The 23,799-nt window shown below is 32.4% G+C and overlaps 2 protein-coding genes across 10 annotated transcripts in view; one reads left to right on the top strand and one right to left on the bottom strand.

The window, feature by feature from the left end:
• Lnx1 (ligand of numb-protein X 1) overlaps window positions 1–1,857 on the top strand; it is a 166,319-nt gene extending 164,462 nt beyond the window's left edge. For both annotated transcript variants that reach the window (XM_077803569.1, XM_026385427.2), the window contains 2 exons: window positions 68–226; window positions 617–1,857. In XM_077803569.1, the coding sequence (XP_077659695.1) occupies window positions 68–226; window positions 617–752 (295 nt within the window). In that variant the 3' untranslated portion in view covers window positions 753–1,857. The remainder of the gene's footprint in view (window positions 1–67; window positions 227–616) is intronic.
• An 83-nt stretch (window positions 1,858–1,940) lies between these two features.
• The window catches only part of Fip1l1 (factor interacting with PAPOLA and CPSF1), a 68,031-nt gene continuing 46,172 nt past the window's right edge, over window positions 1,941–23,799 (bottom strand). For all 8 annotated transcript variants that reach the window (XM_026385522.1, XM_077803572.1, XM_077803573.1 and 5 more), the window contains 5 exons: window positions 17,304–17,358; window positions 16,336–16,391; window positions 8,168–8,381; window positions 3,002–3,139; window positions 1,941–2,318 (listed from right to left, as the gene is read on the bottom strand). In XM_026385522.1, the coding sequence (XP_026241307.1) occupies window positions 2,171–2,318; window positions 3,002–3,139; window positions 8,168–8,381; window positions 16,336–16,391; window positions 17,304–17,358 (611 nt within the window). In that variant the 3' untranslated portion in view covers window positions 1,941–2,170. The remainder of the gene's footprint in view (window positions 2,319–3,001; window positions 3,140–8,167; window positions 8,382–16,335; window positions 16,392–17,303; window positions 17,359–23,799) is intronic.

The raw sequence follows: 23,799 nt of genomic DNA on the forward strand, positions 1-23,799 counted from the left end.
ATCACAATAATTTATTAACAGTTAAAACTTTTAACTGTGCAGATACACTGATTACATTCTATTTCAGGTACTTATATAACTGTAAAGATGTTGTATTACGAAGAAACACAGCTGGAAGCCTGGGCTTCTGCATTGTAGGAGGTTATGAAGAATACAATGGAAATAAACCTTTTTTTATCAAATCCATTGTTGAAGGAACACCAGCATACAATGATGGAAGAATTAGGTAATGACAACTACTTAACAAAAAGCTTAAATTCATATATTTTGTTTTCTACTTGCAAAAGTAAGGACCCATTTGAAACAAAGTATGTAGGTACTGTACTTATTGTGGGGGAGGGGTATAAGAAATTAAACATTGTGTAGCATTTAATTTCTAAGAAATTCAAAATTACACGCCCTCTTGGTCCCAGTACTGCAACTTCCTGTACTTTTAGCATCCCTTCTAACACAAGCTGAATGAATAGTGAGTTTGGAGAATTTGAGGGGGTGGGGGGATCCTCAACTAGAAGTAATATGTAATTAAAATGAACAGATATAGAAAAAACTAGGACCAATAAAAACTTGACTTTAGCAATGGACTAAAATATTAATAATCTATCTTGTTTTGTTTTAGATGTGGTGATATTCTTCTTGCTGTCAATGGTAGAAGTACATCAGGCATGATACATGCTTGCTTGGCAAGGATGCTGAAAGAACTTAAAGGAAGAATTACTCTCACTATTGTTTCTTGGCCTGGCACTTTTTTATAAAATCAATGATGGGCCTCAGAAAAACAAAAATCACAAATAGGCTAAGTTGAAGCAATGTATTTATCAAGTTTTATATTTAAAGAATACATTGTAAAAATGTAAAAAAAAAAAAATGACCTAATGAAAACCAGTTACACCTCAGAGAATATTCTCAAAATAAAAACCACTATTAATAGTTTTTAATTCAGTGTGGAAGATTTATCATTACAACTTTAAGTTTATATTTTTACATTTGATTAAAAAGTCCAAATGAAATGGTTTATATGCCCCACTGAATTCAAATCAGTGATTTAAATAAAAAATCTGGTATATACTTAGTTTTAGAGTGTATATGGTGATTTTTAATTCAAAAGCCAGAGGATTTTTTTAAAAAAATGCATTGCTCAGAAACATTTTATTTCATCAACTGAGAAATAAAATATTTTTCAAAAATCATAGTTGTCTTTGTATGTGATTCTATTGTTTACTTCTATTATCATCCATTTAAAAAATCCCAGTAATTCTATCTTTGAAACACCAAGTTGTTACAATTTATAAACGCCTTCTAAAGTTATCCCTAAAATTCTCAGTTTCACTTTTGTTTTCTTAGTTTTAACAAAAAATGACTAATCTAAATCTCCTATCATGAAGTTTACTTTTACTCACAATATAGTTAGTAATGGTATAAAAAAATCCACATGCTATTCTACCAATAAGCCTTGGAAAACACCTCAAGAAAGGTGAAACCGGCTTGACCCTGGCTCAGAGCTGGCCATGAGGCAATTCAACGTTGTGTCACAGTGACAAGTATCTATACATGTGCCTGTTAAAAACTACACAGAAAAAGTTACTTTACAGGTCACCCAAATGCTTTCTAGATTTCATTAATTTGGATATAAAAGTATCCGGTTCAGTTTTACCATGGACACAAATTTATAATGCTGAAAACTTGTTATAAAAAATTATAATATAAAAAAATGTGTACAAGTTCTTTAGTATGCTTAAGCAGGACTGCCATAGCAGTAATGTTAAAGTCTCAGGGGGGCCTTTTAATGCCTTTGCAGTTCGACCTCTTATGGGACTGGTGATGCATTTACAAGAAGCCTGTGGCCAAGGTGGATCCTTGACCTCCATCAGTTACTTACTGTGTATGTGCATAAGCTAAAGAAAGCTCTTTAAATTCCCTGCTAAGTGACTCATTCACATTACTTTCTTGAATATAAAGTCATAGCTGTCTTTTATTTTTTTTTTTTAAATATTACAAGACAAAGATTTTTAACTTAACATGAAAAATTCACGTTTATTTTGGGAAAAAAGTTAAACCTTCCATACTAACAGAACAAGATTAAAGGTAAATTTCTTAAACATTATCCAGAAAAATAACAAGATTTATAGTTTCTATTTCTGGTACTCATATACACAAAAGGCGAAAAGTGTGCCTACTCCGCAGGTGCAGCTTCAGTGCTCTCCTGTTCGGGGGCAGGCTCACTGCCAGCTTCTTTTCCTTCTTTGCTTCTTTTAGACTTTTTGTGCTTATGTCTCCTGTGACTGTCTCCTTCTTCACTTTCGTGGCGACGTCTACTATTACTAAAGAAAAATAAGAGTGTTGTGTTTAAAAGTAGTGACAAAAATCAACCCATTTAAAGTGAATTCATAATTCAGAACTAGGTTTAAGATAATTTAACCCCTTCTTTCCCTCTTAAACACATTTTGCAAAGAAATCAGTTTTGATGAGACTTTCAGGAAGATTACATTATAGGGTCATCTTCACCAGTAATATCCCAGATTCCCATTTACTTTATTCTGAAAGACTAAATAGAAATTGGCAATGGAAGCACTTTATCAAAATAGGAAGTACAATGCTATCAGGCTGATTTTCAGCAAACAATAGGTATTAAAATTTAATGATTTTTTTCAACTATAAGCCCTAACATTTTTCTCTAAAATAAACATTACTTTGATTAATAATACTTACTATTAAGAATTGTTTCATAAACCAAAATTCCCCCCCCCTTGGAATGAGATAATGTAATAAACCCAAATCTCTCATGATTATTTTTATTCCATGTAAATTATGGATTTTGGTTACTAAATATAGTTTTATTAAGATTTAAAAATCTTTGTTGAAGCTCATGAGGAAACAACTATTTCAACAGAATATCCTCAGTCTTCCAGTTAGGAACATGTACTCTACTGGATATTTGGAAATGTCTGCTTTTACTTTTTGAAGTCAAATCAGTTTGTATCTTGGCTTCAAAGTAATTCCCTACCTGCGAGATGACTTGTGTCTGGTTTCCTCTTTCTCTCTGTGTCGTCTTTCTCTGTGTCGTTCTTCTTTCTCTCGACTTGCTCTGTGACGCTCGTAGCCTCTTTCTGCATATTCCCTGTATCTGTATCGTTCTTCATCACTGCAACAGAAATGGAAACAAGTTTTCTTGACACTGGACTATTTATTCTTCATGACTGCATATTACAAAGGAAGAGACTCTGAAGTCCAACAGAAACCTGCATATTGGCATCTCACAGGGTAGGTGGGGAATAAGTATTTATTGAACTGAGAGTCACAAATTAGTACTAGATCTAATGTAAGAATACAAAATATGATAATTACACATTATGTCTATTCTGTGCTGTCATAAATGTTATAACATAGATTTCATGTAATACTTTTGTATTTATTTTTAAAAATGGGAACTATTAACTCCTTTAAATTTTAATAAGCAAGTTTCTTTTGCTCCATTTAGAATTAAAAGCGTATTTGTATATATCAGATTTCCAATCAAAATTCCTACATTATCTGTAAAGTCTTGGACACACAGTAAGGATTCTAAAAATATATGGTTCACAATGGCTACAAGGTAGAAAGCAGATCTTAAATATTTGGCTTATCAATTATAGAAAATACATTCGACTAGCAGAGAGGTACAAATATGAAGATCAGAGACATCAAATCAACTTCTATAACACCCATAGAGAATACATGAAGACAGGACATGCCTGCATTCTGGCGTTCCCAATTATTTCAAACTACAACTCTTAGGGGTGGGGGTATGCACAAGGCTAATAATGCTGAATTCATAAGTGTAAGCTATAGCTCTTCATTTTAAATAGAATTACATAAACTGGAAACTGGAACTGATGGCCAGAGTTAAAGAGTAGTTTTTCTTTTCCTTCCCAGATCTGTCACTCCTTTCATGTCTTTTAACTGACACTCCTCACTCGATCTTTCTCTTATCCTTCAAGTCTTCTTTTTTTAGGGAGTAGGGTGGGGAGGTTGACATAGAAATCATAACTTTCTACAACATAACATCAGTAAATTCTCTCACATTAAAAATTTATCTTTTTAAAACTTTTATGGGTTCTTTTTCGCTATACAAAACATTGGGATTGATTTTAACATAATTATAAAAGCACGGAATATAATTTATTCTAATTCAGTCTCCACTACTCCCCCTTTCCCTTTCTTTCTCCTTCCCTCTACTCTACTCCCCTTTCTGCTACTTACTTACACTGTTTTTAAAATTAGTATCTTGTGGATATATACAGAATGATGAGATTCACTGTGGTATATTCTTACGTACATAGGAAAGTTAAGTAAGATTCATTCCACCATTCTTCTCTTATCCCATCCCTCCTACCTCCCTTCAATCTCCTTCCTCTAGTCCACTAATCTAATAAATTTATCTTTTAGAACACTGTATCCAAGAGGTTTGGTTTGTAGAAATATGTTTAATACAAACTACTAATCTTCATGAAGCAATGCAATGTTCAAGAATCTCGGTGGGATATAATGAAATCAGATCAAAGTATAAGCCATATAAAAGAACAAGCCAGCTGTGTTCTCCCAGCAAAAGTAATGCTCCAATAATGCTATGTATGGTTTAATGCCAAATCATACTGCTACCAAATTATCTGTGACATATTAAATTTTCAAAGTGTTTAATAATAATAGAAAATGCACATTACATACATAAGCATATGTATATACATATATGTATCTATTTTTTCCTAAGCATGCTTTATACTTGGAAGGCTGGAAACATGTCAACTAGAAGGCAACAAGCCATGACAGGCAGGGTAAAGAATATGGCAGAGTATACCCAGATCACATCCTGACTAGCAATTACTAAACGAGGGACCCAGGCTATAACTTAAACTCTCTAAACCTTGGTTTCCTCACCTGTAAAATTGGCAACAATCATTTTCAGGATTTTTGCACATTTGATAATAAAGTGCTTGGTATAAGAGTAGTCACTCAATAAATGGGAGTTAATTTTTCAGAAGCAGAATATTTTTTATAAAGGTTACTGGCCCTGTAATAATTGCTTATCTCTGAAGTAGAAAAACTAGCACCACAGCACATATATATAATAATTAAACCCTCTCAAAAAATGAAGTTGTCTTTGTAATGACTCCCAACTAGATTTACATAAAAATAATTAAGGCCAATTATCTCATAATTTGTCATTTGTATCCCTCTCTTCTCCCTCTTACCCTAAAACTAACTCTTATTAGTTAGCTTTACAGCCTTTAGATTATGAAGACACAGCTCTATGACAGGAACCTTAAAATAGACATGGGGGGGGCATTGGTCCTATATAGGTAAAATATGAAGACGACCTACTTTGATCCCTTTTCTGGTAAGTGGCTTCAACATAAACATTTCTCTGGGTCTGGAAATAATTAGAGCCATTTGAAACACTCTAGAATGACCAATCTTCTTTCTGGCCCACAATTAAGCTGCCTAAAAAACAGATGTCAAAACTGGCCTATAATTTTCAAAACAATGACCCTGTAATTTATAATATAACACATACTACATATCACACTACTTTTTAGATATTTCTGTCAGTCTTCAGAAACAAATGGCTTTTATTTAATATATTTCATGTGGCTTTTCTAGAGGGCAATTTTTTTCCTAGAATGATTTAGAATGTATAAAATTCCTTTGCCTTTTGCCTGTCTGGCCTTAAGCTTTTAGTTCAATTTAGGTAAACAATGACTCCTAATTCCCTACCTAATTTTAACTATTATTAACTGTGTGTGTATACATATACATGCATACACACTTACATATCTATATACATGCATATACACATACATACATACATATATATACACACACACACACACACACACACACACACACACACACACTTTTTTTTGCGGCGGGGGGGGGGGTTCTGGGGATTGAACTCAAGGGCACTGAGCCACATCAACAGCGCTATTTTATATTTTATTTTGAGATAAGCAACTCAGTGAGACCCTAGCACCTTGCTTTTGTTGAGGCTGGCTTTGAACTCGAGATTTTCCTGTCTTAGCCTGCTAAGGGATTACAGGTGTGTGACACTGTGCCTGGCATTATTATTAACACTTTTTAAGTTTCAAAAAAAATTCAGTAACATCTGTGCATGTGCATATTTGAAATCAAATAATTTAGCCTCAAATCTTCAAAATACAGCATATTTATGCAAAGAAATATGAGTTATACCAAAGCAATAGATTTCAATCTTCTTTCATATTAAATTTTTGCACTAAGTTCCTTACTTTTGAATATGTATACTCTAGAGGTAAAAGTACTTTCTCAATTGCCTATAGATACTAACCACTTCTCTAGCAACCTCTTCTCTATCACCATCTTATCCTTTTAGAAAAGAAAGACGTTTCTTTCACCAATTTTACCATCATATAGTGGTTCAGTTTACAGAAACCACCAAGTACACTATAAATTAACTCTTTTTAATTTAAAGTATCAACTTCAGTGAGAACTATTTTATTTAAGGAACCATAAAACTTCCATAGCGCTTTGGCTCTTCCTATCAATGACAAATAGTACAAAATAGAGTATTTTGGCTTATGTCCTCCTGAGCTGTTCTAAATTCAGTAGTGAAGAAATTAAAAAAAAAAAAAAATCTGTATGGAGGATAGTCCCAGGAAAACAAAACAAAGCAGAAGCAAAACAAAACTAAGTGCTGGTACTCAGCATCTTATTTGGGCTCTGTGACAACAGCATTCATCTTAGACAGTGAACACAGATTAACTCAATATAGATTAACTCATTTATCTGAACAGAAAAATGAAGCCAGACTTTGTTCTGTGAACTGGTTGTCTGGCTGGACAGTGAGAAATATCTTTTTCCAATTAAGTTGCATTGTAGCTCTTTTCCATAAGTGGAATGAGGAAAATTTGCAGTTCCAAGGTCTTCATGAAAATAAATCTTTAACACATATTACACTGTTTTCCTTTTTAACAATATTTTAGCAAATATGTACTAAAATTAGTAGTATTTTGGTCTTCCCAACCATTTCTAAGTTAAACAAGTTACACTGTCTTTAAATGAAAGACTAACAAGTATAATTGGTAGTCTTTTAATAAATCTTGCCACTTCTTACAAGAAACTGAGAAAGTGAAAGACTTTATTACTGACCATATGTATGGCACTGAACTGCAAGCCCTAGAAAAATAGGAGCCAAGTCCTAATCCTGGTACCTGTGAATGTGACCTTAGTTAGAAAAAACAGGATATTTGCATAAATAATCAAGTTAAGATGAGATCACACTGAATTAGACTGCCCTAATATATGTAAACAAGGCTTCTTAGTGCTTATCTCTACATATTAAAAAAAAAAAGCTAATGACAGACCATTTAGTCATTAACAGTAATAATATTCATTCATGAATACATATATTAACTGGGGATGAGGAAAAGTTCTTCCATCACATTTATGGGATATATTTCCATTACATTATTTTTAGTATATTTATTTATAATAAGGAAAATAATAATTAAAATCAGGATAAATTTTTGAAAAACCATTTGAGATACCTAGGTCATGAAAAAAGCTGCTTTAAATATTTTAATTTACACACATGTATTGCAGAAAAGATAGGATAATTAATTTAAAAATTTTCAAGACTAAACAAACATTCTTTAAGAAAAGTGACACAAAAGTGAAAATTCAAGCATAAAAAAACAAGGTAAATTTCCAACTGTTAAAGAGAATCTACTCATTTTTTAAAAATGGATGATAGTGTTTGGCAAACCACAATATTTTTAATCCATGGGACACATTTAAAAGAGTGACACTTTTATTTTTAAATATTAACATTTATAATACACTGGAAGTTACAATGTACTGGAAGGTATATTTGTAATATACTGTCAACTATTTAAACTAAAATTTTAAATGGTTAAGATCCAAATTTGCAAGGAGGTATGAAATTCTTTTAAGGGATAAGTGACCAAATAAATTTGAAGACTTGCTCTAAGTAATGGGAAGCCTCTAAGCATAGAACAGATCCGATTTTAAATGGTTTATTAACTACTTTTCAAGCATCCCTTCTCGAAGTTAATTGGAATTCACTTCCTTACCCCAAATATTAATTTGAAAGATTAAATAAAATATGCATCTACAAACTCATGCACACCCAACAAACCTGTTGAAAACACTTGGAGTAGGACTGTGATCACGCTCCCTCTCTCTCTCTCTGGTGCGTTCTCGTTCTCTGTCCCTATCACGATCTCGCTCTCTGTCTCTGTCTCTTTCTCTATCTCTGTCTTTTTCTCTTCTTGCATAATAGTCCCATTGCTTGGTGGTGTCCACAAGACTAGGCCATGAAGGAGCAGAACCAGTAAGATGGGGAAAGGCAACTAAGGAAAAAAAAAAGAAAACCACTATAATTAAAAACAAAGGTTATGGTACTTGAATAACAAAGACCAAAAAACAAACAAACAAAAAAACTTCTCCCCCAAAAAACGTGTCAGTAGATTATAATAGAAAATAGAAAAGAGAAATATCAAATGGCAAATACCCCTGATATTAAATAAAGATCTAGCAACAAATCTCAAAAGACCTAATAAATCTTAAAGTCCATTCATTTGGCAAGGTAAATAGGAATCAGAATCAGACCACAAACTTCCCAATATAAAAAGTAGAAATCCAAATACACTGGAGCATCTTCAAAGTGTTGAGGGAAAATAATTATTATTCTACAAAGGTATACTCAACAAAATTATATTTTAAGAATAAAACAATGATGGGGCTGGGTTGTGGCTCAGCAGTAGAGTGCTCGCCTAGTACATGTGAGGCCCTGGGTGTGAGGCCCTGGGTTCGATCCTCAGCACCACATAAAAATAAATAAGTAACGGTATTATGTCCAATTACAACTAAAAAAATAAATAAAAAACAATAAAACAATGGTATGTATAAAACAAAAAAAGCAAACAGTATCAAAAGACTTCAAGAAAACAAGATATACTATTAGACAAACTTTGAAAAAAAAGGTAAATTACAAAGATCCAAGACAATGAGTAAAAGAAGTTACTCTAGAAAGCTGTAAGATCAAAGGAGGGTGCAACATGTACACTCAGAAAAATGAGAAATTATATCCCATCTATGTATAATATATCAAAGTGAATAAATGCATTCTACTGTCATGTATAACTAATTAAAACAAATTTTAAAAATTATTAAAAAATATCAAAGGAGGAAATAATTGAACAAATAAATGGTAATCATATATACAAATAAAATATGCTAACCAATAGTAGAGGTTTTTTTAAGAATAAAATAAAATAATTCATTTTTTATAACAATGAATCACAATAGAATGTCAGAAGAGTGTCCTAAGGTCTCTATGATGAAGAAGGGGATTCAGCTATCATTTAACTATGCATAATAAATTTCCAGAGGATCCACTAAAGAAATAAGAAAAAATTTACTATTTCAAACAATATAGGAAAAAATGAAATTAAATAATTAACCAAAAAACGCAGTCAATTCAAAAGACTTAAAATCACAATAAAAAGGGATTGAATTCATCAGTTCAAAGATAAAAACTGTTGATTTATACTTTTAAAAAACCCTTTGAATCTCCCAGATGATTAGTTGTGTTGATAAAGCAGAGTCACACAAAAATCATTACCTGAGAAAGAAAAAATGATTACATGAAGATAAAAAATGCAATTCACCAACAAGAAGATCCCTGAAAGTTTAAATTTGTTCTAACAAAAACACCTTAAATTTTAGAATGAATGCTGATGGAAGCACAAGTAGAAATAGCAAAATCCATGGGAGATAATTTTTCAATTATCGACATATTAGGTTAGCAGACAAAAAAGTTTAAAGATTATATTAAGTTTGAATTAATGAACATGACATAGGATACTAACTTTAACAAAAAGTACTTATTCTCAAGCACCCAGAAACTTTTAAAATAATAATAAATGCCATATTCTCTGGACTACCATGCAATTTATGTTAAAAGTCAAATCTAAAAGTTACGGGTAAACATCCATACATTACAAATTAAAAACATATTTCTGATAACACATGGGTCCAAAAAATTCCTAAATTTAAACTGCTATAAACTAAACCTACGGCAATAATATGATCTATAGAAAGTTTAGGAATACAAACTGTTCTAGAAGGAAATCTAGTCTTAAAATACTATTAGAAAAGACTGAAAATTAATGGACTAAGCTTCCAACCTACAAACTTAAGAATAAAATGATCCAATAGAAGGGAGATAGAGAATTGAAATCAAGTAAATAAAAATTCACCATATAAAAGTAAATAGCTGAAAGGTGGTTTTTGAAGACTAGGAAAAACATGACAATCATTTAAAAAGATTAAAAATAACATATAAACAATATCAGAACCAAAAGAGACTACCAACTAGATACTGCAGAGTTAAACAATAAAGAGAACATTATATACTTTATAACAATGCACTGTGTAAAACATGGCTGAAATGGGTTCCTACAAAAAACAAAAACAAAACTTTAGCAAACAAAAATGACTCAAGAAAAAGAAATCTTGAATAATCTCGTAACCATAAAAAACATTGAATCAGTAATTTAAAATCTTCCCACAAAGCCAAATAGCTTTTACAGGTGAGTTCCAATAATTTATAAGGTATAGAGTATTCCAATATTATCCAAATAGAGGGAAGAAGAGATTATTTCCTAACTTTTCCCATGTGGCTTGTGTACCTTGATACAGATAAAGAAAAATCATAGGTCAGTTTTATGCAAATTTAGATGCCCCAATTCTAAATATTAGCAATTACTGCTTATTTAAAAGAAGATAATCAATCACAACCAACTTAGGTTAATCATAGAAACCAACAGTAATTTAATATTAGAATAACATAGAAATCTAATTTCTCAAAATAACAGATCAGAAAAGAAAAATAATTATAATCATCTCAAAAAGCACTTGATTCAATTCAAAATCCATTTACAGTTTAACGCCCTTGGAAAAGTAGGACAGGATGGAAATTTTCTTAATCTGATATGATTCCATTAAAAACATGGTAGTAAAAATCCAGAAGCATTTAAAGAGAAAAAGGATAATTTTATTCCTAGTACTTCAACATTATATGGAAGGTCCTATTCAGAATAAGAACAACAACAACAAAAGTCAAATACTACTACTACTACTACAACAACAACTACTACAACACTACTACTAGTAAACATAACAATAATTAAAAATAAATGAAAAAAAATTAAAAAGGAGGGTGAGGATAAGGAAATAAGTAACTGAAAAGAAAACTGTCATAATCTATAGGTGATATTACTGTCTGAATAGATTGGAGAGATTTGAGCAAGGTAAATGCCTACAAGATAAATATAAAAACCAACCAATTCTGTTACTAATTCAAGCAAACATAAATAGAACATGTGGTTCAAATGTATATACCATTTGCAGCAGCAACTCTGTATTAAGTACCTACAGACTATATCTAACCCAAAATATGCTAGTGTACAGATATGATTATAGTAGCTTATCAAAACACATTAAGGAAGATCTGTATAAATGAGTTTTCGCTGAGGGATATATGCACTTCTGCAAAGGTTTGAATTCTACACAGAATGATCTATAGCACCAATGTAATTCTAATATGGCCTAGTAAAAGCAAGAGCTCTGAAGCCAGGCTATATGAATTCAAATTCTCACTGCCATTTGTTGTGTCGATCTAGGGAAATTAATTAACCTAATATTTGATTTCCTCATATGAAGCATAAAGATAACAGTACTATCTACTTAAAGGCTGTCAGGACTATGTGAGTTAATGTAAGTTAATGTAAACAAATTGCTCAGAACAGTGTTACAAATAACACTATATTAATGTTATTAATTATTAATCAAAACCACAACAGAGATTTTCAAGGAACTTGGAAAAGTATAATACTTACGAAGCAGAGTAGGGAAGATAAATATTGCTGCACCAGATATCACATTATGAAACTTGTGATTAAGAGGTTATAGCATTATTAGTAGACAACTATTCAATTTAATTAGCCAAATAGTCTACAAAGCTCCCAAGCAGACGCATTCATATTTGGAAATCTGATATATGAAGATGATATTGTAGGTCCCCCAGGAAGAACAGATTATTCAATAAATGATACTGGGACACTTAAATCTTTAGTACCAGAGGCAGAAATTAATTCCAGATGGCTTAAGGACTTACATTTGAAAAACAAAATTAACATTTTTTTTTGAAGAAATAAAAGCATTAAAGAATATCTTTATGTACTTGAGGTAGAAAAAATTATGATCCAACTATGAACCAACCAAAGTAAGATGTAATATGACTTTATACAATTGATGAAGTATTAAGGAAAAGATGAGTTTACATACTTGCTATAAGATCTCTCTCCTTTGAGGGGCTTAGGTGTTATAATTTATCTCTGCAGTGCCCAAAGTTTACAGAGCCATAACAATGTGAATATTATTTATTTTTCAGCTTTTAGAATAAAAAATATGTTAAGAGTCAGGTAACTGGGGTTCCAGGACAGAATGTAAATATTCTAAGTGCATGTCCAGCCAAACAAAACAAAGATGCACTAATATTCTACCCAGTAGTGGTTGACAACACATGTAACAGAGGTCAAGCATATAAATAAAGAGAACAAAACAGTGGGGAAAAGGAGAGAGGCAATGATAAATGGGTTTAAGGATTATTTTGAGGTGAATGTAAATGAGAAGCAGATAAAAGAAAAGTTCTTTGCCCTCCCCCATTTGCTTAGAAATGAAATAAATTTTACAAAAGGCATAGGTGTCCTTCTTACCCTCTCTACCAAGAAGGACACTACTGATCTACAGATATCTTTAAGCCCTTATCACACTGGAGAACACACCAGAGTAAATTACATAACAATCTCGACCAACTAGCCTTTGTCTACTATATATACTGCATTCCCAGCATTGGATCCTTTGTCTTGTCACTTCTCTAAAATTTTCCGTTTCTTTGTTGTAGATGCCAATCTATGCCAGATTTTTTTTTTTTTTAAAGTCACCTCTCTGAGAACTACTCATTTCCTGGGTATCTTATATCACATGAAGCATACCTGGTTTTTTTTTCTCTTATTAATCTGTCTTTTGTTAGGAGTCATCTATATAGACAGAAAGTTATTTTTTACCCTGCCCTACCTACACACTCAACAACTTCTAATTTTCCTCCTAATCCAAGAAGGTAACACTTGTCAATCCCAACCTTAATACACACCTTATAAATCCACAATTTCTTCACAGTAAATAGGCAGAAAGGAACTTTTTCAAATGTAAATCTCGTAATTTCACAACTCAGCTTAAAAAACTAATTGGTTCTTCACAATGCTCTAAGAGGTCCAAGCTCCACAGCATGACTATACAAGCAAAGCTTGTTTAATTGATCTTTGCTTTATTGTGCTTTGTGGATATTTTCTCAAATTGAAGACTTGTGGCAACCCTCCATCACGCAAATCTATTGATACCATTTCCCCAACACCATGAGCTCACTTGATGTCTCCATGTCACATTTTGGTAAGTCTCAAAATATTTCAAACTTTTCAATATTATTATTTCTATGATGGGGATCTGTGATCAATAATCTTTTGTTACTACTATAATTGTTCTGAGGCATGAAACTCGGTCAATAAAGCAATATTAATCAACAAACATGTGTGTTCAGTCTGCTCAACTGACCAGCCTATTCTGTCTTGCTCCTTTCTCCTACAGGCCTCCCTCTCCCCCAGGACAAAATATTGAAATTGGGCCAGTTAATAACACTAACTTGGCCTCTAAGTGTTCAAGTAAAAGCTAGAAATAATTAAGCTTGGTGAAGGAAGGCACATCAAAAGTTTAGGTCAAAAGTTAGACCTCTTGCACCAGACAGCAAAATTATGAATGCAAAGGTAAAGTTCTTGAAGGAAACTTAAAGCGCTACTCTAGTAAACACAAATAATGAGAAAAGTTTTAGTCTTATTGCTGGCATGGAGCAAGTTTTAGTGGTCTGGATAGAATATCAAATCATCTGTAATATTCCCTTAAGCAAAGCCTAACCTAGAGCTAGGACTTAACTCTTCATGGAGGCTGAAAGAAGTGAAAGAGATGCAGAAGAAAAGCTTGAAGCTAGCAAAGTTTGGTTCATGAGATTTAATGAAAGAAAGAAAAAGGAAAAAAGCCATCTTCATAACATGAAAGTGCAAGGTGGTGTGGCAAGTGCTGATGCAAAAGTTGTCGAAAGTTATCCAGAACATCTAGTTAAGACAGTGATGAAGGTGGCTACACTCAACAACAGATTTTTAATGTAAACTAAACACAGCCTACTAATGGAAGAAGATTCACCTGTGATTTTCATAGTTGCAGAGAACAAATCAATGCTTGGCCTCAAAGCTTCAAAGGATGGGCGGGCTTTTTTATTAGGGCTAATGCAGTAGAAGTCAATGCTTACTTACTATTCCAGAAATCTTAGGGCCCAAGAATTGCACTAAGTCTACTTTGCCTGTGCTCTGTAAATGAAACAACAAAGCCTGCATTGCAGCAAAACATGGCTTATTGATTATTTTAAGCACACTAAGACCTATTTCTTATAAAATAAAATATATCTTCCAAAATATCAAGAGTTCTGAGGGTGACGTACAATGAAATTCATGTTGCTTACCTACATTCTAACAAAACTTCCATTCTGTAGTCTTTGGATTAAGGGGGTAATTCTGACTTTCAAGCTTCTTTAAGAAATACCTTTCCTAAGGCTGTAACTGCCATAGTGATTCCTTTGATAGATCTGGGCAAAATAAACTGAAATTCTGGGAAGGATTCACCATTCTAGATGCCATTAAGAATAGTTGTGATTTACTGGTTAATATTAACATTAATGACAATTAGAAAGCAGCTGATTCCAATCTCCATGGACGACTGTGAGGGGTTAGGATTCAGTGGACAAAGTAACTGCAGGTATGAATATGGCAAGATAATTAGAATTAGAAACAAAAAATGAAGATGTGATGAAATTACTGCAATCTCATCATAAATTTTTAATGCATGAGAAATGCTCCTCATTAAGATGGCATTTACTCTTGGTGAAGATGCTGTGAAAAATGTTGAAATAACAAAAGATCTAGAATAGTACATGAATTTAATTGAGAAGGCAGCAGCAGGGTTTGTGAGGGCTGATTCCAATTTCTAAAGAAGTCCTACAGTGGATCAAGTGCTATCAAATAACATCATAAGCTACAAAGAATTCTTCCTGAAAGGAAGACTAAATTAATTATTGTTGTCTTATTTTAAGAAATTGCCACGGCCACCCAACCTTCAGCAACTACCAATAGCAGTCATCATCATTCAGGCAAGACCCTGCACCAGCAAAGATGTTATTTGGCTCAGGTGATTTTTTTCTTTTTCTTTCTTTTTCAAAAGCAATAAAGTATTTTTAAATCAAGGTTCTTTTAAACATAATACTACTGAACACTGTTACTATAGTGTACTATAGACTGTTACTATAGTGTAAACATTGCTTTTACATGCTCTAGGAACCTGAAAACTTTGTGACTTATTTTATTGCAACATTTGTTTTATTACAATCATTCAGAATCAAATGTGTAACATCTCTCAGACATGCTTGTACTCCCCTACATGAAGTCTATCATGTTCTCACATCCCCTATATTTGAACTACATGGAAGTCAAATCATCTACTTACTCCACCCCTCTGGAGTACAAGACCCCTTCCACCAAACTCCCATGACACTTTTAATAAGCCATCCCCTTTCTAGTCTATTGATGACAGTGACTACCAGGTCTCACTGTAGCCTTAAAATTTAGTACAATGCACAGCATTTTAAAAATAAATGAATAAAAGTGGTATCAAAAAAACTTGAATAAAGTCATTACACATGAACACAAAAGAAGACCTATAGATAATTTACAAGAAAAATTAAAGTAGCGAGGGGAAAAATAAGAATATTAGATGGGTACTATGACTCAGACAAGGGTACGAGACAAATTTGTGACAAATCCTAAGTCCTTTTAGGAAAAGGTACAAATATCTCTTATGCTACTGTTTAATAATCTTTAAAAGTTTAATCAACAAATATTTAATCAACAAATAAACAAAGTTTAAATCAACAAATAAATAAAAATTATTTTGTTAAGTAACCTGGCAGATACTTAACCTAGTTATTTCTTCAGATAATTGTTTTCACTTCTCTTTAAGATGTTATTTTAAATCACAGAAACACATTTTTATTGCTTTAAAATAGTTATGTACTTTATTGATTCAAATTAAATCTGGGCAACTAATTATGAATCTGAATCTAGGTGACTAACAACTTACCATTGCCATATGGAAATGCACGTGCAGAACGGCTATCATAACCAGAGGAATGTCCACTGTTGAGGGAAAAAAATGTATTTTTACATCTGTTGCAAATTAGTTTCAATAGTTTGGTACAAATGGAAAAACAGCAAGGTAAAATTATAACTTATTTTTGAGACAGGTTCACACTAAGTTGCCTAAAATGGCCTCCACCTCCTGGGCTCAAGAAATCCTCTGCTTCAGCCTCCTGAATACCTCAGACTACAGGCATGCAGCCCTGTGCCTGGCAAAACTTTTATTCAACTCTGATATATGTTAATGCTATAATTTTATTTATAAATACTTAACACAGTCTCTTAACCTCAAAAAGCCTAACACCTATTTTTTGTTTTGCACTACTGAGTACTGATCCCAGGGACTTGTGCATGCTAGGTGTTTATTTCTGAATGATTTCTATCTGCCAAGAATTGTGCTGGAGCTTCAATCTTCACAACTTTATCAATCCGTATAGTAAAAAGGGAAACTTAAGTCTCAAAAAGGTTATGAAATTTGCCTGGCAACACTGTGATTTCAATGTTATTAAATACACTGTTAAACCCTGTTAAACACAATATTGACTCAATATTACTCAGAATATTCTTCAGTACAGCATTCCAGGTGATATAAACTGTTTAAGAGATAGGCATTATTCATTATTTCCAGTAAACTCTATTTCCCATAAAACTGATGATACTCAAAAGTTTTTAACCATCTAGCAGTTTCTTTCACCAATGTATCAGAAACCAAAGATATTATTTCAAAATATTATGATTTCATTTCCTTTGCCCTATATTGATAATAGGCTGTAGGTCTAACATCTTATAAATTAAAAGGCAGGTGCTGTGTTTATAAAATTATCTTTGAAAATATTACCAAGACATGTACATGATTCTCTGTCAAAAGGCAATCACAATGATAAAAAATTTACAGTATTTATAATGATTTACCTTTCTATTGTTGGTATAAGAGATGGAGGAGGAGCACCTGGTGGAGGAGGAAAACCTGAAACATTCAATCATAAGACAAAAAAAATAAAAAATAAATTAACAAAATATATGTTTAATGTAAAGAGCAAAACAAAGTTGCTGAGTACCACTAAATTTCTCTGGGGACATAAACGTGCTTTTCTATGTTAAAATGGATAGGAAAAAAATGGAGCTTAAACTTATAAAACAGATTTCTGGAGCAATAAAAAATTCCAAATACAGTCTGGCCTAACACAGAACACAACAAACTGGGAGTCAGGACACCCGGTCTTATTTTCAGCACCACACACAGCCCATTTTGTGAGTATGAGAGTTAGTCTCAATGCCTTACCTTTTCCATATAAACAACAGTAGTAGTGTTGCCATCAGATATATTATACTTAAAATATTTTAGAAGAAAATAAAATAAAATAGCATTTACCTCTTTTTAAAAATAGCTTGAGTTCTACATGTATAAAAATTTCCTTTAAAAATGTGTAACTTTAAATCAAATCTTACCAGTAAATATATAACTACTCAAAGCTGAGAACATCCGCCATTAAATATGTTTTAAATAGCACAACCCCAACAAATTACTTAACAAAGAAAGGCACATAATGGAGTTTTTTGATTTGTTTGGAGGAAAATAATTTGCACCTTTATATCATGAGGTCTGCATTCTCAATAATTCATAATACTTAAGTGAAATACCATGAATAATATGGCTAAAAGGGATTTTAACAGTTAATCTACTCTACACTTTCAAATTCAGATAGGCAATATAGCATCACAACACAGACTTTAAGATTCCACAACTTACAATACCAATTCCTTCCAAGTTTTAACAACTCTCACTATTAGGAAATGCATTAGATTATATAATTGAAATTCCTCACACAATTCATCTGCTGTCCTGATGAGGACAAGTATTCTACTGTCATATTATCCATTATCTTTTACATATTTGAAAACTCTTCCATTAAGCCTCCTTTTTAATAGTCTATGTAAAATTGAATCCCTGTTATCTTATCCCTTCTCAAAACTCCATTTAAGTCTTTTTTGTTCTGCTTTAAACTACTTCCAAGTTTATCATGCTTTCCACTGTGTACAATTTTAGGGTCTATAACTTCTCTATAAAACATATCAATATAACCAAAAGTTAGGCCATTGCCACATTAGTCCTAGAGTCCACAACCCTATGTTACACAGCCTCACAATCACATTGCCTTTTAAGACACACCAATTACTTTGATTTCTGATAAGTCTTTTTTAGCCACATTCATACACAATCAGTGACTATCACATATGCAAATATTTACACTATCCTTTGCAATCTAAACTTTACTACTTCCGTTTATTTAGGCCATTCTGAATTTAGACCCAAGCAATATCACCTGTCATTTTCTTTATATCCTTTTGCTTTTAAAATACTGAACTTATTAAACATGATTACTAATAGGGTTTCCTCTCACAAAATAAAAAGAAATAACTGACCAAAAAAACAAAACAAAACTGGGCTACACATAAATTCCTACTGACCATACCACTCTAACAATGAACAACAAATCACCAGTCTAAGAACATCCACCTGACCTTCTAATTGCTGTGTGACTCACAACATATTTTCTCATGATACCGAGTTATGCCACAAGGATAGAGAAATCAGAAACCATGATAAAGTCAAGATAAATCATTTTTCTCTTCTCTTATAGTCACTTCATCATATAAAAATGTCATTAATCTAAAAAGACTTTTAATAAATTTTTTTATATCCCATACTGTTTTCTTCACCAATTGATAAAGAGAGAATTTTCTCAGAATCTCTATTTCTACAGAAATGGGTAAGACAGGTAGGTATAAGAAAACTAAGTATCTTAAAACGGGAATGAAGCAAAGGCAGAGCTGAAAATAGGACCTTGAAATCCCAATAGCCTATTCATATTCTAACTGCATCAACACTGTCCCTCCTATAAGCTTGAAATTTCATGTTCATTAACAATGATGGAGAAAACATGAAAAAAGTTTTACCTGGAGGTGGTACAGTTATTGGAATACCTAAAAAACAAGTGATGAAATTTAATATAGTAACTGGATTTCAGAACCTGTTATGTATTTATGCCATCACCAAAACAAACTTTGAAATAAAACCCCTTGCCTGATTATCCTGGCTTAGTCACTCAAGAGAAGAATTCTGTTTTCTTGCAGACCAACAATTCAGTATAACATCCAACTTCCCTGATGAAAACCCATTCTACCAACTTGATAACAAAATTTACCCCACTAGCTGTAATCACAAATGAAATTAAGAATAAGTTAAAAAGCACCCTTGTGCATACGCAAATATCAAACTCCAAAATATTGATTCTAACTAAATTCGATAATCAATGGCTGGTCTTAGCACCTTAATATTTTATTAGAAAAACTGATCAGTGAGCTTCTTTAATAGTATAGGTAGTGCAAGACAACTCTGATGATTATGAATATTATTTACTGTTGTAAAGCTCAATGTGGGCCATTCAAATGAATGGAATATAAAGTTGATGAGACATTGTTTTACTATGAAATGTAAGGAGTGGGGCAATATTTAATATTTTCCTTGTTTTGTAGGAATATAAAAAGGAATATAGCAAATTAATATATATGTACATGTATATATGTATATATGGGCACATTAAAATAAATGTGGATGATTTACTTCTAACAGTGTCATCAAATATAGTGATTCTAACTCATTATTTGCACACATTATAAACTTTTAATAAATTATATGTAAACATTCTCAGATTATATTGGCCAAATGTGCCCTTAAATCCTAATGTAAAATTGATTTACTAAGAACTAAAATTAAATTCTGCATTTTAAATTTAAGAGATACAAGAAAGGCAATTTATGTGGCATGCAAATTGTAACTGATTTCTAAGTAGAAATATAGGAAAAAATTTAAAACAACTTTCTCATGAAAAAGCTTTATACCACAGATAAATTCAACACAATTAGAGTGGTTTACTAAATCTTAAAAACTACATCAAAATTAGTCCAAAAGATGGGGGGAAATCAAATTCATTAAATAAATGCATGCAAAAAAATGAAAACAGAATCACTTTCAGATGTTTTATTGAAAATGGATACCTACTAATAATTTAGTTTATAATGTTGTGATACCCTTGTTTTATCAGAATAAGAGGTTTATATGAAAAAAGCAAATGGCCTTAAAATACAGACCTGATTCAACCTGATCCAACCACCTATGCAATCAAAGGATATGCTAAGCTTACAAAATCAACAAGACTAAAAATGGCAGGTAAGACACCCATGTTTCAAAAATCATTAGGCTTCCACAATCTACCAAACTAACCCACAGTTAATGACAATTCTCATCCATCATGAGGTTACCTTGCTGCTCCCAAATCACAGAACTAAAAGAATCCAGCAGCCAATGACAAGCTAACAGAGTACCAGATTCCAAACTAAATGGAAAATTAAGGAAGACAAAGCATCAAATGCTCTTAATATATACTATTACATAATTCTCTTTAGAACAGTACAGATTTTTTAGAACACTACTGTACTTCACTTTTTTATCCTAGTTTCCCCACTTAAATTTACTTTCTTTGGTAAGTAAAATAAAAGACTATACAAAACTCAGCCATCTGTCATACTATGAACCTAATAACTTTACCTGAATAATACGTGAGCAGCACGTATCACTTCAGTTAGTGTTTACTACAGTTTACTAAAATGTGAATTTGTGCAGAAAAATCAAGAAATCACTAGTTAGCCCCTTCAAGATTGAAAAGCATCCAAGTTTTGTGAAATGCCCATAAAACAAAGATGAAAGACATATAACCTAATTAAATATACAATTAAGGAAGTTAAAATTACAGTTTGCCGTTAAGTTTCATCTTAGTAGTATCTTAGGACAGATTTTTTTAAAAAAGTCAACTGGAACTAAGTACAAAGAAAAATCATGTTTTATATAGATTAAAAAAAATACCTATATACATCAAAAAGTTGGCATGAACTCTAGAAAGCTCTATCTGTGAGACCTCTATTTCGCCTGAAATTTTATTTCAATGTTTATTGGTAAATGTTCATTGAAACAGGATTATAAAGTTGAAATATTATACAACTAATTCCTTAACAACCATCAAGTACATTTTTCAAACTACAACTAAGTTTATTATCTGATACAATATTGTGCAAATAACATTTTCATTTAAAAAATCACTATTTAGTATTTGATTTTTGTTAACCACAAGATAAATAATGTAAGGGAGAGGAAATTCATCTCAAAAATCCCTGCTTTCAATTAGAGAAATGCAAATCAAAACTACTGTAAGATTTCATCTCACTCCAGTCAGAAAGGCAGCTATTATGAAGACAAACAACAATAAATGTTGGCGAGAATATGGGGGAAAAGGTACACTCATACACTGCTGGTGGGACTGCAACTTGTTGCAGCCAATATGGAAAGGAGTATGGAGATTTCTTGGAAAATTGGGAATGGAACCACCATTTGACCCAGCTATGCCCCTCTTTAAAGGGGCATAAAGGACTTAAAAACAGCATACTATAGGGACACAGCCACATCAATGTTTACAGCAGCACAATTCACAATAGCTAAACTGTGGAACCAACCTAGATGCCCTTCAATAGATGAAGGGATTAAAAAATGTGGCATATATACAAAATGGAATATTAACTCAGCAATAAAACAGAATAAAATCATGGCATTTGCAGGTAAATGGATGGAGTTACAGAATAGAGAAGATAATGCTAAGTGAAGTTAGCCAATCCCAAAAATCTAAATACCTAATGTTTTCTTTGATATAAAGAGGCTGATTTCATTTGATATAAGGAGGCTGGGATACAGAGAGGGAGCATGGGAGGAATAGACGAACTCCAGATAGGGCAGAGGGGTTGGAGGGGAAGTGAGGGGGCATGGGGTTAGAAATGATGGTGGAAATGTAATGATCATTATTATCAAAAGTATGTGTATGAGGACATGAATTGGTGTGAATATACTTTATATACAACCAGAGATATGAAAAATTTGTGCTCTGTATGTTTAATAAGAATTATAATGCATTCCACTGTCATATATAAATTAAAAAAAGAAATCCCTGCTTTCTCCATTCAACACCTCCACGTTCCTGGCCAACACACAAACTGCCTATGCTAGCCAACAGACTTAAAAAACTTATTGAATTTCTTTTCTATATCCTTTATCTGTAAAATAAGTATGAAAAAAATATTTATTTTCCTGAGAATCCTTATTTAACAGTAGTAATAATAAGGTTTGTAATACTGACCAAAGCCTCTTGGAAAAGTAATTCAAACTCTAATGAAAGGAATAATTAATTGTACTGAAATCACAACCTGTATCAGAATCACCTGGAAACACTGATGAGCTCTTTTCCTAGAATTTCTGATTCAGTAGGTCTAGAGTGGTACCAGAAAATTTGAATCCCCACAAATTTCCCAGGAGATAATCATGTTGCTGACCTGGGACCACACTTCCAGAATTAGTGGATTAGATTCTAAACTTCTCTCCTAATTTCACTGCTGAGAAACTCAAAACAGATTAAATATATCTAGTAACAATTACTAGATATATTTGTAAATTGTTACTAATTTGTAAATTGTTACTAAAGCATATACATGTGATACAAAGAGTAAAACCATATTACAACCTATAATATCCAGCTTTCTCAAACAATGAGAAGGAAGGAGGGAATGGGGAAAGATGATTTAATTTTTCTAGTTCATAATATACACTCCGAAATGTGTAAGTGGAGTACTAGGACATGGAAACCTGAAATCTTTCTTGGGGAATTAAGGCAAGGAAACAAAAAGGCAGTTAATCCTGTAAAACATAGTATTAAGAAGAATTTACCAATACTGAAAATTCCCACAAAACTAATATGGGCTCTGCAGTTTCTCTTTTTTCACCCCCAAACCGCCACAAAACTGAACAAAGATTGTCTATAAATAAGCTCATTCTTAATGTATTCCTTCATCAATTTGTGATAGGCAACTTCTAACTTGGCTCTCAATGATCTCTGTCTCCTGGTATATTCTCCTTTGTATAATCACTGATATTCATGCCCTTTCTTTTGAGTGTAGGCTGAATGTTGTGACTTATTTCTAACAAATGAAATATAAATAGCAAAACTGATAGTACATCAATTCCATAACTAGATTATAAAAAGCAGTGACTTCTATTTTGATGACACTCTTCTATTATTGCCACCTCAGTTTGCATGCTTTAATGAAGTAAGCTGTCATGCTGGAGAGGTCCACGGACAGTGAGGAACTGAAACCCTCTCATTCCAACATGCTAGAAAAAAACTGACTCCTTTTAATAAACAAGTGAGTAAGCTACAAGCACAGTTCCTTAATCAAATATTCAGAGATGACTGCGAGGTCTGAAAGACTGTGAAGCACAGAACCCAGTTAATTATTCCTATATTATTGA

Source organism: Urocitellus parryii, chromosome 10 (assembly GCF_045843805.1).
Source record: "Urocitellus parryii isolate mUroPar1 chromosome 10, mUroPar1.hap1, whole genome shotgun sequence".
Lineage (NCBI taxonomy): Eukaryota > Metazoa > Chordata > Mammalia > Rodentia > Sciuridae > Urocitellus > Urocitellus parryii.